At 43.8% G+C, this 19,514-nt stretch overlaps 1 protein-coding gene across 2 annotated transcripts; it reads left to right on the top strand.

Moving 5' to 3' along the window:
* Positions 1-12,392: 12,392 nt before the first annotated feature.
* On the top strand, positions 12,393-17,372 carry etaa1b (ETAA1 activator of ATR kinase b). 2 transcript variants are annotated; one of them, XM_035172502.2, is made up of 6 exons: positions 12,393-12,689; positions 13,582-13,710; positions 13,966-14,030; positions 14,182-14,291; positions 14,387-15,786; positions 15,888-16,344. In XM_035172502.2, exons 1-6 carry the CDS (start codon positions 12,548-12,550, stop codon positions 15,914-15,916), a joined length of 1,875 nt encoding a protein of 624 aa, XP_035028393.2. In that variant the 5' UTR covers positions 12,393-12,547; the 3' UTR covers positions 15,917-16,344. The 2 variants fall into 2 exon arrangements, with proteins under 2 accessions (XP_035028393.2, XP_035028392.2); XM_035172501.2 differs by lacking the exon at positions 15,888-16,344 and adding an exon at positions 16,354-17,372 and having other exon boundaries at positions 12,395-12,689.
* The last annotated feature ends 2,142 nt before the right edge of the window (positions 17,373-19,514 follow it).

The raw sequence follows: 19,514 nt of genomic DNA, 5'->3' as shown, positions 1-19,514 counted from the left end.
AGCAATGACATGGTAAACTATGAACTAATGCACAGACATCATCATGTAAAATAAATTATAGCGCAGATCACAGAAGCCTCCGTGTGGCACCAGTTGAGAGATGGTTGTTGTGCTTGTATTTGTTTTTCCTCTGATTAAACAGTTCATGTTCAGCTCTTCAGGTCTGTTTAAATTCCGTCTCCCTGATTTGAGTTCAGGCTGCTCGTGTTTCTGGGGACAGTCTTGGCTCTTCCTGGTAATTAAATTGATTCTAAAACGAACGTGGTAGTAAATCTTTGACGATGAAAAAATATTAAAACACGGCACAGTTATCACACAGCCTTATTTATACTGCTAATATGACATTGTGTAATTATGTCTGTGCAAAGCTGTGTTAGGAAAGTGCATCTTAAAATAGTTCAGGATGATTAATCACGGTCAGTCACATTCTCTGCTCTACATCTCTCATATATTCTGTCATATACGTACATGTACTGATTAGATATTGTCTGAGTTATGTCAATAAGCAGTGAAATGATTGGTTAGAGTTCTAAACGATGATAATAAAAGATCAAATAACACCAGTTTGATCAACTCTCACTGGTAGTTTTGTGTTTTGATCATATTCTTTCATAGCAGGACAGAGAATTAAACGTGAAAGATATTTTCAATCCCAAACCTTGAATGAAAACCGATAATAAAAACACTCATCACATTGTCTTTCCTTCTCCTCGTCTCTCTCCATCTCTCACTGCCGCTCTCCCTCTGCCAGCTGTCTCCAAACCCCTGTGGTCCTCCCTCCCTCCCCCCCCCTCACCCCACCATCCTCCCATTCCTCCGCCCTCCCTCACCCCCCCCCAGTCCCCAACCAAGTAAGGGAAAATGATCCCTAGTAAATAATATATCAAGATAAATGATAATTGCTCCCATTTTTTTCCTGTGTTCCGCGTCACTTAATGAGCGCCATAAATTAGCAATGAATATGGCTGACAGCGCTTGTCAGAACACAATCGATGCAGAATGCGCTCTGGCATCCCGATGGTTAAAAGTTTGCATCTCTATTTTCTTTCCTTCCGCTTTGAGACGCTTTTCACTTTAATTTCAAATTCCACGACAGATCAAAGTTCATGAACGGGTTCATTACGGAGTCCAGTCACTGGATGGATCCTGCAGGAGGAGCAAACTGTGATCTGAGGAAGCACAGATGAAACACTGACTCCATGATGTTTGTATTAAAAGATGTGTTAGATATTTAGTTTTATTTTAAGGTGAAATCTACCAAAGTTCAGCCAAACATCAGTTGTGTCCTGCAGCTCATTCCTCATTAATTTGTATAAATGACTGGGAGTATCCTGCCATATTATGTCATTGTCCAAAATAACACACACACACACCCCCTTGTACAGTAATCGTATATTAGCTGTGGGTGAGCATCCGCACTCCAGCCTCATCCCTCCGTCCCTGTCAGACATCAAACGCGGGGCCTTGGCCACAGATCGCACACACACGGGCGTCCCCAGAGAACGCCTGATTGAAACCTGGCAACAGGACCAAACAGCTGCTTCAAACAAAAGACATCTGCATATTTCAGATTTGTTTTTCATAAATTAACACCACAACCTGCCAAAAATCTGGGAGAGGGAGTCTATCGACTTGTGTATAATTAGATAAAGTTTACAAGCTTTGAAAGTTGAAAATTAGCATGAGGTAAAGGGTGGATCACCAGGGAGGAGGAGTGGGGGTGCACTGTTAATGCAAAGAGAAATTCATACAAACACAACAGAAGCTCCGTTGTGTTGTTCTCGTCACAGAGGTTCAGGGTGAAGGTTTAACACGTCGGCAGCGTGTTGACAGACGCTGATGCTGTCGGCTGCAGCCAGTTAAAGCTGTCTGGCTCTTTCAGGCGCTGCCTCCGACCTGATGACACCTACTGTGCACGTGTGTCTGTTCGCCTCTGATAGGGCGCTGTGTGGCGCCTTTATGGGGGTCAGCTAGCGAGCTGTTTCACTTGTAAAAACCCCTTCAATTATTCAGTGAAGTCAAGTCTCCCCTTTATCTCCCGCTTGTCTCTTGATGTGTTCGGGGACAACGAGGACACGGCGAGAGCGAGGGGGCGAGGGAGAGGAATGGAGGAAGAGAGGGAGGAAGAGAGGGAGGAATGGAGGAAGAGAGGGAGGAAGAGAGGGATGGAAGAGAGGGGAGGAAGAGAGGGATGGATTGATGGGAAGGAGCGGTTGTCTCCTAAAAAGCATTGCTGCCTAATTACTAGCTCGTTTAGATCAGCAGCCACAGTTATAAATAACCCAACAGCTGGCGCGATGGAAGCAGACAACACCAAACACGGAAACGCAGCACAATATCACAGTCAGCTGGAATAAGCGGTGGAACGATAATGTGTCTGTGGCGGCAGGAAAGAGTCTGATGTGTCTCAACATGGTTTTGTGCTATTCACAATCTGAAAAGCCTCAAACGGGGGAAGTGTGAGGTTACGTTACGAGAATAGATGACACACAAGCGTTTCATTACAAAACTGTGTGTTCACGTTCGTGTCACATCAGATCATAAATGTGAAAGTCATGAAGACGCTCTTTAACCACAGGCTCTGAGATAAAGCATCCCAGTGGCTGAAGGACACGCTGAGTTTCAACCCTCAATCTTGATATATTAGAATTTTACATTAAAACAAACATTTTCTCACTTGTCCTCCTCTGCCTCAGTTCAGTGGAGGAAATGGAATCAGATGTGATGTGTTCACAGGATTAAAAATGAAAGTAAACAATAATATCAACTCTCGGATTGAAAATTAATTTCCAGATAACGTCTGGACATTATTAGTGGTTAATAAAACCAGAACTTTCCACATGGGTACAGAACTCTAGACCTCCGAGAGACTAAAACGAACCCAGAACAGAAAACATGTTTTGTAGGATATGTATTTATGAATGGAATATTATTTAATTAGCTTATTTGTCAATCCTAAATAATGTGATACTGGGACCAGTTGATGTGAGGGCCCCCTCCTCCATTTAGACCAGTTTTCTATTCATCCTGAAACTGGCCAATTACAACCATCTATGACTGACTGAGGAGCGTCCAATAGGAAAGCAGGTTGTCTATTGATCAGGACCTCTTAGAATATCAAATTGCTTATTAGTAAAATTTTTAGAGACAACATATTTGCTTTCTTGAAGAACAATATCCATGTGCACTGACAACAGCATTTCGTCTTAACACAGAAAAGCTCAGACAGACACTTTGACTTGGTTGCACTACAAGTAGATAGTATATATTTTGATTTGAGCGAAACAACCCTTTAAACTCTAAAGATGCGGTTTACCAAAGTTCATCAAATGTCAGGAGGTTAATTACAAGTTAAAAAAGATCATGTTAATCATGTTTCGATACACCTTCCCCTTCAACCGCTCTTCGAACCCAACTACTAAAGCAAAGTCACCTCCACGTTCCGCAGAGAATAAAAGACTGTAAACATTTCTATATTTGTGTCAAAGCTCTCGTGGAGGCAGCGCTGTGCTTCTTCTGTTTAAGTGATTACACAGACAACTCGGGAGTGATATAATTACCTCAAACATGGCAGCCCTAGTGGTGGAGCTTGTGGAGGTGATAATATATGGTAATTACCGGTTTCTAGGGCTGAACAATCTGGAAAGAATGCGTTTAAGATAAAAGCATGAAAACAACCCCAGCAGCGCTTTTACATGTAGCGTGATGTTTGCACTGGAAAGGAAGACAATGGCTGTAAACATTTAAGAAATGGTAATGAGATAAATGCTGTATCCCTTCCGGAGTACACGTGTATTTTTGGTTCATAGACGTAAAAGCCCTCACAAGGAAAGATTAAAATCTTTATCCCCAGAAAGCAAGCGAGTAAAACGACTGTTTAAACAATCCTACTTCACATTAATCACAATTATAAGTTGATTATATAAGTGTTCACTTGAGGGAAATGTAAAAATAGCGGATATCCGTTTATTTCAGCTTGAAAATACTGTTGTCAAGAGCCTTTTTAACCAAGAAACTACGTCATGTATTTTGAACGTTAAGAATCACTTTCCCTTGATTGTAATAAAAGCAAAACACAATGAAACTTCATCGACTGCTCAGAGGCGAGTGCAACCGTCGAGTCTTTGTCCCGTTGACACGAAGCTTCACGAGAGAGACGCAACGACGGTTTCAAAAGCCTTTCATTCACTCGGAGCTCTTTGACGACAGGCCTGAGAGACAGAGGGTCTGCTCGGGTCGTTGTCTCCTGACGGACATCTTGGCAGGTCGAGACGAGGAGACCAAAAGACTGCGGCTCTGTGTTAGCAAACAATGAGCAGGTTCCTGTTACAGTAAAGTGAAAGAGCAGAGCGGGAGAAAGGGGATCTTTGCGTCCTGGAACAAACTGGAAGAAGTGAAAAATCGAATGGGGAAATCCAGTTTTCCGTCCTTAATATTGAAATGTTCAATATCGCAACTTATGTGTCATCTGTTGGTTCACTCGCATGAACCTGGTCCAGAGGAGAAAAGGAGCAGATGGGCCTGATCAAGATATCAATTTACCGCATTTATTTTTATGTCGCTCATTTTTTCAGGTTCGCTGACACTCGGAAATTTAAAAGCCTCTTGAGTCTATTAAAATAAACTTTGCCTCACGAGCATCGCTGTTAGAGCTCCACCAGTGTAACCAATTCCAACATCTCTAAACCCAGAGTGATGGAAGGACTCTGGGAATAGAAGATGTTAAGAGTGGGCGGTGCCTCCCGTCGCAGGGATCTCTGGCGAGGGGTGTTCGCCATATGCTCGCCGGGTTCCAAGGGAAAAGGGCTCGCAGGATAAAAGTGAGCGCGGCAGCGACGGGCCCTCCATCAGTGTGTTCAAAGCCTCCATATGAAAATGACTATGCACAAGACTTCTAGAGGCCAAATTAAGATCAAAAGCAACCGCAGGCAGGAGAGGAACAGAGGGGAGGAGGGGGGGGGGGGTTGCCTGGGAGTTGTGCATGAAATGGAAGTTTGTGAGATGTGATGAGCAAATCTGCGTGTGCATGGAAATGTTAATAATAATAAGTGGAGAAATTTGTCAATTTATTTTTACCCTTCACCCTGAGGATGTCGATACCAAATTGGAGCAGTTTACTTGTGCTGCTTCCAGCTGAGGGAAATGAAGTTGTTCTTTTCCAGGTCACAGAACCGACAGTTTCCCTGAACGCACTCCGGTCGCGATTGAATTTGGAGGAACAGGACACGCAGGACTGTGGGAAATGCAAATTAGCTTTTGATGTTGGAGTTGCAATATAGTTGTTTCCTAAATTTTCTCTCTCGCACGGAGCGGAAATGAAATCGAGCCACATGTGATGACTGGTGTGGTGTAAACAATTATTTAAAAAGTACTGGAGCTGAATAAATTATCGCACTGAAGTACTTCTACAACATTTACTGTAAACACAAACTGTCACAGTCACAACCTTCTTATTATGTTTCATGTCATATCAGTGGTTTTCTAAGTCTTTTATCATCATTATTTTGGAAAAAATATTATTATTCAACCCAAAAAGTGACCTCCCACACATTTGATGTTCATAAATACTTTCACCTACATGTTGAATCACTGTGTTGTATCAATCTGATGAATAAAACAGAGCAGTGCTCATTTATTTATATAAACATCATATTGACTTCTGCTTTAAAATAATATATTAAATCACAATCTTAAAGATCCTGATTTTACAGGTGAAACAACTGCTAACACTGATGTATGAGAGGCTCCTCACATCTTTCCTCCTTTTCTTAAGCTCACCCACATCCCTCCTCCTCCTCCTCCTCCTCCTCGCTCCTCCCATCCTCTCCTCCTTGCTTCCTGCCTCTCCGGAGAGGAGGTCACATGCTGCAGACCTGCTCTGTGCCATCTGGCTGACTTCCTGTCATCCTTGCCCCAGGAGGGAGTGGCGCTCCGCTGGGTGAATTCCCCACTTCTCTCCCTCCGCCTTTCCCCCGCACACCTGAGCAGAGAGGGTGAGAAAAACACACAGGGAGAAAGGGGGAGGAAGAGCAAGACAAAGAAGACAGTGGGAAAGAAAGGGATGAGGACAGAAAATACAGGAAGGGAAAGAAAGAAACAAGGACGGCACTCGGAGTTCATACCTACGTCACTTTCTATCAAGATCCAAGAATTATTCCCTGAGGAGTTAACGTAAATGTTGAAAAACTCCTGTCACCATGTTAAAGAAAGTAATAAAAAGTTCCAGAATCCGCCCCCGATCCAAATCCGCACCAGAATCAGAATCGTTCTTCTTTGGGTCTTTCCCCACCGCTCCTCAAAAACCAACAAAAAGCAGAACTCCTTAGAGGAGGAAATCAGAAGCTCTGCAAGCTGCCAACACAGAACCGACTGCTGCTCCGATGGAAATAGATTAATCAGGATATGTTTTAAGTGGTTTGGTAAGAAGAAAGGCAACGAAAACACCAAGTGGTGTTTGACAAATCTAAATGATGAAGAGATCCCTCACTTTTCCTTCAATCAGACAAGTGCATATTGAGTTATGACTTCTTTGTAGGTTTCCATCAACCTCAAAAATTCTGAATTTGATTGAATCCCCATCGAAGCACTTTGTTTTATACCGTCTCCCCTTCCTCCCTCACGTCTCCGTCGAACACAGGAACATTAGAATTGGTTCAAAGCACCTACAAGCCAGATTAATCTTAATGTCCCAACCATCATCTTGCATATTCATATGAATATAACATGACCGCGGCTCACATCTGAATTTATTGGTTTTCCTCTCCTGCAAATTAGGGGGCCTCCAATTGATGAATATTTTAGCACATGTGCACTCTGCGGGACATTTATCATCGGCTTTGCTATTATAAACAGAATAAATGAGCAGTCAGACTCGGCGGCTGCTTCAGTTTGCTGCACAGAAACACCGCCCCTCTGCTCGCCGTCGCTTTAGCCTTCGCTCTGGACTGCAGCAAAATGGCAGCTCACGCGGTACGCTGGCGTCTTCCAGCACATAAGGAGGAGAGTTCACCGTAACACTTGACATTGAGCGTTCACCCAGACAAGGTGAGTAGATCACCACAGAGAAGGTCTCGTACCTAAACTGTTCCACGTGAAGCGAAGCTGCCGTCAAGACAACCTGAGCTGAATCTGTGTTGAGTGAAGCCCTAAGGGAGTCGAGACAGAGGTTAATTGGATCGACTAAAATTATGTTATTTCATTACAGACATCAACTTTTGGAGGTTAGCCTATAATAAAAAGGATGGATTTTTTTTTTTTAAATAAAAAAGGTAACGGAGATTATTTTGCCTTCATCCTTGATGCTAAGTTAATCGTTGTCCTCTACTTGGTTCACCCGAAAGATCATCTGTCAATCAAACCCTTTGTGTCTTTGTCATTGGATTCTCTCTCGGTGAAGTTTGAGTTTTCTGCAGCCATTTTAAATAGACCTTATTGTTTTCCTTACTTCTTTAATCTAATGTCTGGGTAGAGCACGAGGACTTAACATACAAATTCCACTGCAGAATTCATGTGTTTTTATTTACAGCAAATCGCCAATTTTTTATCCCAAAACACTCAAATCTTGTCTTTTTTCCAAGCTGACGACGTCTTCTTCAAATGTTTATTCTTTTTGTTTTGTTCTTTCCGTCCCGTTCTAGAAATGTCCACTTGCTCGCTCTGAATCCTCCGGACGACATCCTGCTGTATTCTCACATTTTTATTCTTCTCACTCGGTGTTAAGAGTTTTTACCAGGGGGCTGGCAGGAAGCTTTAAGAGATGTCCACAGAAATTGACTTGGACACTTGCATTGAAAACCACTGGGAACTGGGAACTGGGGAACTGGGTCCAGTAAACGTTCGCCAGAATCCTGAAATCCTCCCAGTCATGTTTGCAGAGAAAATCAAGCAGAAGAGAAAAAGCCAATCCAATATGACACCCCGCTCTCTCTTCTCATCTTCATCTCAAACATCCACTGCCGGTTGAGAGCGCAGTTGGACGCCCTTTAGCACTTCCCTTCCCCCATGTGACCAGAAAAGGCTGCTGGGATTCTTTCAGATAGACGCCAAACCACCCTAGGCTGCATCCACTCACTGCTGAAACCCACTGATCTGACCCCGCAGAAGCAGGCATCGATTCAAATGCTTTCATTCACAGTCCCAGCCATTGGCAGACACTGTGAAATGGGTGAAATCCCAGCTCGGTGAAGCTGGCACGGAAACCCAGCGTCCTGGAACGCTTCCACTTCAGAGAGCTCTGCCACATGCTAACTGTCATCCACGAGGCCCTGCCAGCCCAAAGGGGGGGCAGGAGCGTGGGTAGGGGGTGTCGGGAGGGTGGACGTGGCATAAACATCGGGATATACCCTTCACCTACAAACATGGAGGACGCCACGTCTCCTCGGAGATGGAGCACCAGAGGCCGTCAGAGGTGATTATCATTTATGCAGACACTACTCTGAGATGAGCTCCATATTCTCCCTCACCTGGCATCTGCCCAGTGTGAACCGTCCCTGGGATCCAGTGCAATGATGAGCAGCCCACCCCCTAAACTCACACACACACACAAACGCTTCCTTGTCCTCGTGGCTGTCGACGCCTGTCAGATCCCCTGGCATGTTCGCTCCTCCTTCATAAACACTAGCAGCTGCTTGGGCAATTAGCCATTAGCTCTTTACTTTTTACTGTAATACCCAGTCCTCAGAAATCTCCACAATTAGCTCCTTAATTGCTTCTAAACAACCCAGGCGTAACCAATAAATAGAAGGAGGCGGTAGGTAGTTAGACGAGGAGGCAGGCTGCTGGGAGAGAGTGGAGCTAGCTCGGAGAACGCCGGCTAAACTGTTCCTCCTCTCCCCTCCCTGCTCAGCCGCTGGCACTATCTTCTCCTGCTGTGACACGAGCTTGGAAAGGCTCGCAGCGGAGCAGGAAAGACAGAAAGGCTAAAAACGCAAGGCCGTGGAGGACTGACGCCTCATATTCAAATTGAAAGTGACACATCCATGCCCTTTATTCTGTGGTCTAACTATCACTTGTGAGAAATGCCAACATTCAGTGTGACAGAGGGTGTTATGGTGACTTTTAGACGGGAGCGAGACGGCGCCCCTCCGGGCGTGGATTTGCGTGGCAGCGTGATATGACACAGCTCGCTTCACAGAGCAATGGGGATACCCCCAAGATTAGCTGAATGCATTAAAGAGAGGCATGAAACGTAAGTGTTGATTAAATCGCTGGTGCAGACGTTCTGCGGTTCCACTTAACCTCTTTAACAGTGACAACAGCGACGCCACCGACGTGACAGTGGTCTGTAGGATAAATACACTGTCTGGCACGTAGCGCTTCACGACAGAGAGCTGGAGTGATTGGTATATTAATTTATTCTTAAAGACAGTGTTACGTGACAAAAATATGATCATTTTGTAAGTTATTTATCAAGCAAACGTGCAGATATTTACTGGATCTGGTTTCTACTGTGAGGAAATGCTGCTTTCTGTTAGTTTGTTAGGGGAGCTGTTTTTGATTTCTTTTTATTTTAATGTATTTTGTAAGTGATGGGGCCTAACTGAAACCATCCATATCAAATGTGTGTTCGTGGTTTTGATACAGAGTTTAACTCGGGTCAGGTTGGGAGAAATAATGATGAAACAACATTTACAGCGATGCAGTAAAACTAAACATTTTTATATTGTTGTTACAACACGTGTGATATTTTTCTGTTCTGCTGGTTATTTGGCTGCATTTCAAATGTGGAACATATGTTTTTCTTTCTGAAATGACAACAAAAACCAAAACATTAACATATTTATATCTATTTGACGGATCTGTTGCACCTGAATGTTTTTTGTGAATGTCTTATTTTCCACATTTCCTTCCTGCAACAACGATGCTTTTGATTCACTACCCGCTGAATGAGTTCTCCTGAAAGATGACACATGTTGCAGTTGCCCTCAGCTCACATACATTTATCGTTAGCAATGGTTAAATATGTCCTGATGTTCTGATGAAACAAGAATTATGCTTTAACCAGGGAAGTGGAGGCTGCGACTGCAGGTCGTCGGATCGCAGCAGTTCCTGGCGTTCAATCAAAGAGCGACAGATGATTGGCTTCCCCCAATTCTCTTTATTGATAAACTACTTCCAAATGAAAACAATCAAAGCAGAATGAAGTATAATCAAGCACAGTAATGCACTGCAGCCGGTGTGTGTGTGTGTGTGTGTTATAGATTATTACACAATACTATTCCCGCAGCACAGCACCTCAGTAAAACATTTTCTACACAAAATCTCTCCACATCCAATCTACACTGTCTTTACTTACTGTATCTCTCTCTCACGCACACACACACACACACACACACACACACACACACACACACACACACACACACACACACACACACACACACACACACACACACACACACACACACACACTACTATGGAGGTATACAAGCACCATCTAGTGCTTTATTCTAGAAATTGCTCTGCAGAATGTCAGGATTGTGATGAACAATCTCAAACCAGTTCAGTTGCTTTACAATGTGATTTACATTAACATCTCAAATCCTCACTGTGGAATTATGGTTCATGTATTTTTAAAAATCACATAGTGAGACTGAGACAAAACAACATTTTCACCCATGAAATTCAACAATTTCATGGATTGATTATGATGTACGAATACAAATCTAGGCAAAATGTTAAATCTGGTTATAAGAAAGAATATTTCTACGGATCATTTGAGTCCAAAACAGATCCTAAGACCTGACTCGTGACAACATAGGAAACGAAAACTGTTTCAATGTGTTTTCTGATGTGAACCAAGTGTTTAAGAAGTTTCTCAACTAAGAGCAGATCTAGATCAGTTCTGCATTAAGCTCTTTAATACACAACTTCTCCAAACAACACAAAATAAATCCCTCATATGTGAAGTATGAGAGAAAAACAAGTGAGGATGTAAAGCAGCCACGATCAAGACAAATCCAAGTTGATTTAAAATGACCTGAGACTCATTTAAAAGCCGATAAAAACAGTCTGGACACAGAGTGTGTGTTCGGACAGCTCAGGCCTCGATGTGACATTTGACAAATGTGTGTTAATTACAAAGTGTATTTGAGACTCAGATTTTAACATTTAAGTTCACTCCCTAAACACACTGAGACAAAAGATAAGCCACGGACCAATCAGACGACTTGGCACAAAAGAGCCTTGTTGACTTATTAACCCTGTAAGTGCACGGAAGTAATAGTTTAATAAGCAGAGGACGATTTAACAAAATGCTGGAAGTTTAGAAGTCACTTATGGTCCAATATGCAACTGGTACAAGTGTGATATAGAAACTTAAAGCCTCAATCACTCAATGACAATAGGAAATATTGATATGTAAATACGATTGTTTGTGAGGTGTAAAGACAGAGGCAGGAATTCCAATATCTGACATTACAAGACAAATAAGAACATAAGGAATAAAGGGATGAACTCATATCTTGATGTTATTAAATGTACAATACTGACAGTCTGATGTTCATGAATGCAAAGTGGTTGCAGACACAACCTCAGCAGAGTTTTGAGGCAGTGCTGCCAAACACCATGTAATATGACATGTGCCTACAAATTTATTTCAGTCACATCACAAACATTTGTGAAGCGTCTAATAGATTTGTTTGACACGAGGAATGAAATCCAAAAACAAACCGCCGCCGCCACGACAAGGACGAGCAAACAAACCAGCTTCAGGCCCAAGAGAAGCCTGATCACAATTACATGAGTCAACCTTCATGTTGGAACCAGGCCGTCTGTCATCGTGTGAACTGAACTGCTTGAAAACAGCCGAGAGAAAAACAAGTTCACATTTCAAGAGGTTCCCAGATAAAGGAGAAAGTTTACAAACCCACAAGGTGATGGTACAGATTCAGTGTTTCCTGTTTACTGGGCCTTGGTAGTAAAATCAATACAGGCTGAAAAACCACAACCAGTCCATGAGTTCTTCTAGATTTGTCCACATTTTGACATTAAACTGTACATTTGATCAACACTGTTTCTGTCATTGTTTGCTGTATCAATAAAATCCTTTATTTGAGTTTGTGTTACCTTGTTCCTGCAGCAGCTCTACTTCCTGGTTTGGACAAATCAGGTGGGTGGGGGCGGAGCCTGTTTCAATACAGAGGCCCTAATTGGACCAGACCAACAACTGTGACAACATGGGGGGGTATTGTGTTGTGTTGTTTGCCCTTTTGTTTAAGATGGTTTAGTCAGTCAGTACAGTCACCACACACACACACACACACACACACACACACACACACACACATTATGTAGATTAAAGCAATAATCCATCAAATGTACTAAACCAACAGAAACTCTTAATATGTTCTATTAGATTTAAAAACACCACGTCACAGTTTCATCTTCTTCGAGCGAACTGCGACAAAAACCCCGCGCGGCTTCCGTCGCCCTCTGACGTCACCATCCAACATGGCGGCCCGCAGCGACTGAAACGAACACAACACAAAGTGTGAGATCTTGTTGTTGTTGTTGTTGTTGTTGTTTAAAGTGAAGCGCGTGAGAGCCGATGAGGCAAAGTGCTGCCTCCGGATCCGTGGACTTCACCGACCTGTGGAGGAGCGTTTCTTCTCTCTGTCCCCGGGAAGCTCCGGAGAGGAGCCCGGCTCCGCAGATGCCTGGTACCGACACGCCAGCAGCGGTGAGTCGAGGTGAGGCTCCACCACGTCAACATCTGGCTCCACAACACGGTTAACATCTGCTTTGACAACACGACCAGGACCCGGGGGGGGGGGCCGGCTCGTCTCTGTCAGGCTGACCCGGGGCCTGAGGAGCCAAGTCCCGCAGGAGAGGAGTCAGACTCACCGACTCCTGGTCCTCCTTCAAATACATAAAAACATATTGTTATGAATCTGCTTCTACCTGACACGTGGTCTGAGCTTCACTCTATCGTTCAAATCACCTTTTAACACAGTGGCTTATTTATAACCTGTGTTTTATTTGATTACTCTAAGTTAGTTATACTGTTCTATTTTATTGCTCTATTTCCTTCATTTAACTTTTGATTAACTTTACTTTAGAGCCATAGTAATCTATTTTATTGTAAAGCAGTTTATAACTTTGTTATTTTATTAATATTATCATCATCATCATCTGGATTCCACTACTCTCATCCTGTCCACCATGTACATAGCACACATGTTTACTGAGTACTTAATATGTTGAGTAGTTGTATGTTCTGTCTGTTTATACATATACATTTGGCAGAATTCATAATAAAGTTGACTTTGACTAATCTCACCACAGACACATTGACAACAGGTTTTCAGAAATTACCGACTCTGTCCTTCCACTAAATGTTGTGAGAAAAACAAAGTATTTTTATGCATAATATAGAGATTGTATTAGAATATATACAAAACACATGACAGCATAAACTAGGAAATAAAGTAAAGCTCAGGCACAAGATTAGGATTCAATTACCCTGATGGTTTTATAAATCCTATTAAATATCATGATCTTTCTTGGTGTAATAACTGTTAACTACACTATGCATGTTGTTATTTAGCTGATGTGATGCAGCTCTGTGTGTTTGATTGACAGATTTGCAGAGTCCCATTCGCAGAGGCGGCAGCAGGTTCGCTGGCTTGAACAATGGAGATTCTCCAGGTGACGGGGAAGCGTCACAAGATATTTTCTGGGATTCCACGTCCCCCGATCAAGCTCACACAGGTAACGCTTCCTTTTACTCATCACAAGATTCACGTGTTTCCTTTCTATGTCTTTATATCTGTCACAGCTGATTGACAACATGCATCTTGCTGTGTTATTTAATATCAATGACGTCTGCAGGACTTTTCAAAAGGAAATAACAAGCCAAGGTTTTACTGTGAATTTCTAATGAAAATGAACAATTATCATATGTAATGTACTTTGTTTTTACTGGTGGACGTATTGTAATATGTATTTGAAATTGTTTATTTCCAGGCTCGGGGTGCAGGAACACCAGAGTTGTGGAAATATCCGATATTGTCAATCGTATCGCTCCAAAGGTCAGTCGCTGCTTCAGCGTTTTACTAACCTAGGAATCCAGATGTTCAAATGTCGTGTTGACTGTTCATGGTCAAAGTTACGTGTTCTCACTCTGCCCTGTTTGTTCCACTAAGGTTTAAAGTCTTTTTTACTTGTGCTTGTGTTATTCAGGATGTGAAACTTAAACCAACCGACTCCGCTCTGCTGCAGTGGATCGGTGACAGTGCCGTCCCATCCACACCAGAGATCCGTGTGCCGAGAATCAGGAAGAGGTCCAGTCGGTGTGTCATCACTAACTGATCCTAGAACCCTCTGATCTGTGATCTGTTGTGTTTCTTATTGTGGGTCTTACTTCTCTATTCGTTCCTCTCCACAGGCAGAGCAGTGTAGACGACCTCATGAAACTGGCCAGGCAGTTTGACCAGAACATGCAGCAAGACAAGGAGACCACGGAGCGACTCAACACTTTCAACAGGGACCTCAATGAATGTGTGAATACGTCAAAAGTAAAAACACAAGGGACATCGTCTTACGGCAGCGTGAAGGACCCGAAGGATCAGGTGGAGGCCGAGCTGCAGGCCCTGTTTGACTGCTCCACTCAAAACATCAGCGGCCGGCTAAGCCAGGGCTCCGTAGCATCCGCCTGCTCACAGGAAGTAAAAGACCGACCTGGGACTTCAGCCTCAGCCGAACCCCGACGATCTCAGAAGCCGAAGTCCGGTTCAGCTGCTCAACCTGCTGGAGAAAAAGGAACTTGCGGTTTCAGTGCGAACAACTTCGATGACTTTGATGACGACTGGGATAATGATGACCTACTTAATGACTCTTTCGTGCTGGCAATGAACCAGAATCCTGACCAGCACCAGAATGCCCAACCTAACGCCACTTTGCAGTCTAACACTAAGATGACTACTACTCACTTTACCTCTGTTTACAAGGCTTCCCCAAAAAGAAACTCAGTACATCAGCCTTCATACATGCCCTCCAAGCCCAGCGGCCGAATACTCCAAGAACTGTGTCCCAAAGTAAAGACGACCAACCGAAGCACTTTCAAGTTAGAGTCCAACCCTCTCTTCCAGCCGGAGTCGGCCACCAAACAGGTTTCCAGCTCCAGGTTTACTGCCACACAACCTAAATCACAAATATCTGACCAGAAACCTGTTGCCACAGAGACACTGATTACTCCTCAACCGGACAAGATCGCTGACAATCAGAGGGGGGCTCTCGCTGCGGACTCGTCTAAAGACATTTCAGACAGCTTGTGGGGCGATGGGGACGACGATGCTCTGCTCTACCAGGTATGTGACAGCGTGGAGAGGATCTCCAACAGTCAGCAACAGCAAGTGAGCGCCGGCAGCTGCCAAGAGAAACCAGACTTTACTGTAGACAAACAGCGGAAAACCACAGCGCCTCTGCCAATCGACACAACCTGGTCCACGAACGTCGGCGCCAGTGCCAGCAGACAGTCGCCGAGTACTTTCGTTCGTTCTAACTCATTACCGGGGACTAGTTGCGAAACTGTGAACTACCAAGGGTGGAACATTCCCATGAAATGTGCCAACAACAAGTCAGGGATGTCTCAGAGCCTCCCAGGGAGCCGCGTGAGTCTGGGCACGTTCAGCCGGTGCAGGGATCCCTCCGGAGCTATCCAGGCTGGGAGTGCTAACGTGCATATGAAGCCGTCGACAGTGACAGCCAGGACGCCGCAGAACTCCAAGTCCTGTCACACAGCCTTCAAGAGAAATGTATCTGACTCTGCAGCCATCTGCAGCAAAGGTAAGGAGATGTTTGAAAAGCAATAAAAGTGATTTTGCTCTTCTTGGTAAATTGTTGCTTTAACTGCAGTTTCTGTCATTCCATCTTCCATCTTCTCTTAGTTTTCTGCTGGAAGTTTAAAGTCACGTAAAACAGATGCCACATGATGATCTTATAATCAGTGACAGTTCAGTGCATGTGCTCTTGAACAGTTCTCCCCCCAAAGCAAGTAAACACGGTGCCACGGCTTTGATTTGTGACGCTGTGGAGTCCAAACCTCAGGAAGCTTCACTGCCAGAGAACTGCAGATTCTTTTTTTTTTTCTTCTGGACATGAAGGGTTGAAGGATTTGTTCTTTCTAATGAGTTTCACAATGCTCCTCGTTATGGTAGCAACATTTTTGTGTTAACAAATTAAAATTCAGTTGCTCACAATCAGAGCAGGAGAACACATGGTCTGATTTAGATCCCCCCCCTTTTCTCTTCAGGTCTTTTCAAGTGGTGTGCTTCTTAGCTTTTTATTTTCCAAGGAAACCATATTCAGTGTTTCCATTCATTTTTTTTTCTCACTTTCCTTCCTCCCCTCCAGTTTTCGTCACAAGCCAGATGACAGGAAAGTGCTCGGCAGCTGAGATCGAGAGGAAGAAGCAGGAAGCTTTGGCCAAGAGGCGACAGCGAATGCAGAACGCCCCGAAACCGTAGAGGAGCTCCGCCCTGACTGAGGGATCAGTCATAAACCTGAACACGACTCATTAGTGTTAATAGTTTACTGTTGGATCACCGGGTTTCAGACGATTGACTCAGGAAACCATGTTGCCTGTTGTTGACTCAGAGCTGCTGGATGTTTTTGCTGCTGACGTAGAACCGTGTTTATAAGAAGTGAGTTAGAGCCCAGGATCAGATCTGCTGCTGTGATGACACTAAAAAGAGATTTTCCTGAGCCTTTCACATTTTGTAAAATAGTTCAAATGACTGAGTTTGACTTAATCCCCAATGCTGATTAAACCTGGTCACTTTGTTTGGGTTGCTTTCGTGCTCACACATTGTAGATTTCGGGTTTTTTTGTTAAAAAGTGAATTTATCTTCATTTTTTCTGCTCAAATTGTGAAATGAAGAACTGACCAGACATAAATAACGTGTGTTGATGTTAACCATCAGAAGAGGATGTGAACCATGAGAGTAACTGTGTCGTCTGCTGTTTGGGGTTTGATCAGACAGATTAATTATGTGCCTTAAACATTTACTGATGCCTGCTTTTAAAAGATTTTGCCTTCTCCAATACTTGATTGATTGATTGATTGATTGATTGCTTTGCAAGGAGACAGTGAATCAAGACAGTGTTGTAATACAATCTAAAACTTTTGTTTAGGGCCAAACTACACGATATAATAACCTGTCTGAAAATAAGCATGTTTGTTTCTTTTGTGTTTCTCTGTATTTTTGTTTTTCGTGCTTGTCACCTTTTTTTTATCATCAGTCTGAATCTAGTGTTATAAACTCAGTGTTGTGCCCCCCCCCCCCCTGTTGGCACAGATTATTGTAATAGCCAAGCTATGCACCTTTCACAGATTGTTAATCCAACAGCAATAAAAAAAACACAACTATGGAGCTGGATGTGATTTTATTCTCACACAGGATGAGAAACGAGGAAGATGGACCCACACAGGATGTTTTGATCGATGAGGAAACAATATTTATACTTTGATGCCTTCGAATGACATAAGGACTCAGACACAGATAGTTCAGGAAAATATGAAAAGAGGAAAAATTCTACTTCCTGATAATCTTTTGACCCAAGGAAGAATCCATTCCATTTCAGATTTCACATGGTTTCCACTGTCTGCACTATTTCCCATAGTTTACATGATACAGTTCAAAACAAAGGAATAAAGATTCGACTTAGACTAAACTGATCTAGTCATACTTTAGTGTGAAACCCCCCTAAAGCCCTTAAAACAGACACATGTACATCGATCTGCTTTTTAGTATTAACTTCCACACACACGCACACACACACACAACTGAGTAGCGATGGTATGTCTAATAACATTTATTCAAACAATACCAAAGGACAGTGTGGAGAGCAGACGTCTCCTAATATGTCGACAACGTGATCTGTTTTGCTGCAGAGATCAGTTTGATATCACAACAGTCGGAGTCCAGACTTCACTTCTAGCCACAACACGTGAAGCTCTCCTCCGGTGACATCCAAACAAGCTCACTACAGTTTAACTCTGATCCTCTGACGGCGGCCATGTTGGGAAATCGGACCGCGGCGCTGCTCAGACTGCGAGACCGAGGCCAACCCAAATCTCCGACGCGCCAGGAAACCAAGTGATCGCTGGAGAACGAGACTGTTGATTGTTCGAACTGCACGTCAAGAGAAATGAAACTGATCTGGCATTAAGTCGTCCTCATCCTGTCAGAATAGTGCGAGTCAAAATCACCCGTAACACCGATGACATGATCGCGGTTGTTTTCCAAACTCGGCAAAGGGCAATTTCGCAGCTGTTTTCACAGGACCAGTCGAAACTGCTCTAAATTGGACCTTTAAAAGACTTGAGGTGTATTTTTTGCTGCATAATTGTCCCTAGTGTTGCACAGCTGGTTTGGATTTTGAACGAACACAGTCGCTGGCGTCCGTGACTCCGACCCCTGTGTATTTCAGGGCTGTTGACAGGTCAAGCAGATATGATGGGCCCATTTCGCAAGACACTCAAATCTGTTTTCAACAAGTCGCGGCCTGAAGAGGGCGGCCATTGTGAGCGCGCCACCGCCTCAGTGTGCAGCACATTGTTGTTATTAGACATGAGGGATTATTTTAATATGAGGGCTAATTTGTGCCCTGGCCCCTTATCACTCCGCTCACCTGCTGGACTGTGTGTGAGGGCAGCACAATATCCGTCTTTGTAATCCCAGGAGAATTCCTCCCCGTTCTTCCCTCGAGCCCATCCCCGGCCATTACCTGCCTGTGAAAGTTCCCAGGTGTGTGTGTGTGTGTGTGTGTGCAGTGTGTGTGTGTGTGTGTGTGTGTGTGTGTGTGTGTGTCTGTGTGTGTGTGTGCGCAGGTGTGTGTATTTGTCTATTCATCCCAGTCTGAGCACGTCTGAGGCCCCATCCTCCTCCCTGCCCTATCCGCTTCCCCTCCCCACCCAGTCCCACTGTAAATCAGATGGCAGGGCAATTTGGCAACAGCATAAAAGGCCCCTAGTTTTTATGACTATGATTATGGTTATGATGATGACTAGTATTTATTTCAACTATCTGATGAAACCCCCGGCTAAAGCTAACAGGTGTCGAGCAGGTACAATATCGTGCTCGCTGAAGGATCCCTGTAATGTCGCCACGGAGAGCGAAATATCGCCCGCCAAACAGAAGAATGGGCCGTTTCAGCGCCCGCTCGTCACGCCGTACACGGAGCAATTTCTGATTATTGGACAGGAGTGCAGCGCCACAACGTCCTCTTTGTGGAGAGAGAATGATTTATGGCTGCTAGTCGGGCATAAGGCAGTAATTGCCGCAGTGACGATTATGTTACCATGGCACCTGTTTAAACTGTCTATTCTTATGTGAATGTTTTCATTTTTGAAGGAGGAGAATTTGCAGCTTGAATTTGATGTGTGGAGACGTTAATTGAAGCTGGGAACGGGCTCCGGGGTGGTGTGGTAACAATTTAGGGGGGAAGGAGAGTGAATGATGGACAGATTTGTGTTGTGTCATCTGATACGTTCGGGAAAGTTTGTCCAAAAC

The sequence above is a fragment of the Hippoglossus stenolepis genome, chromosome 12, assembly GCF_022539355.2.
Source record: "Hippoglossus stenolepis isolate QCI-W04-F060 chromosome 12, HSTE1.2, whole genome shotgun sequence".
Taxonomy (NCBI): Eukaryota; Metazoa; Chordata; class Actinopteri; order Pleuronectiformes; family Pleuronectidae; genus Hippoglossus; species Hippoglossus stenolepis.
This window is presented reverse-complemented; position numbering and strand designations above follow the sequence as displayed.

Coding starts and splice junctions, on each gene's coding strand:
- etaa1b (XM_035172501.2), top strand. CDS start 12,548: ATGAGGCAAAGTGCTGCCTCCGGATCCGTGGACTTCACCGACCTGTGG. Junction 14,292..14,386: donor ATCAGGAAGAGGTCCAGTCG/GTGTGTCATCAC, acceptor TCCTCTCCACAG/GCAGAGCAGTGTAGACGACC. Junction 15,787..16,353: donor TGCAGCCATCTGCAGCAAAG/GTAAGGAGATGT, acceptor CCTCCCCTCCAG/TTTTCGTCACAAGCCAGATG.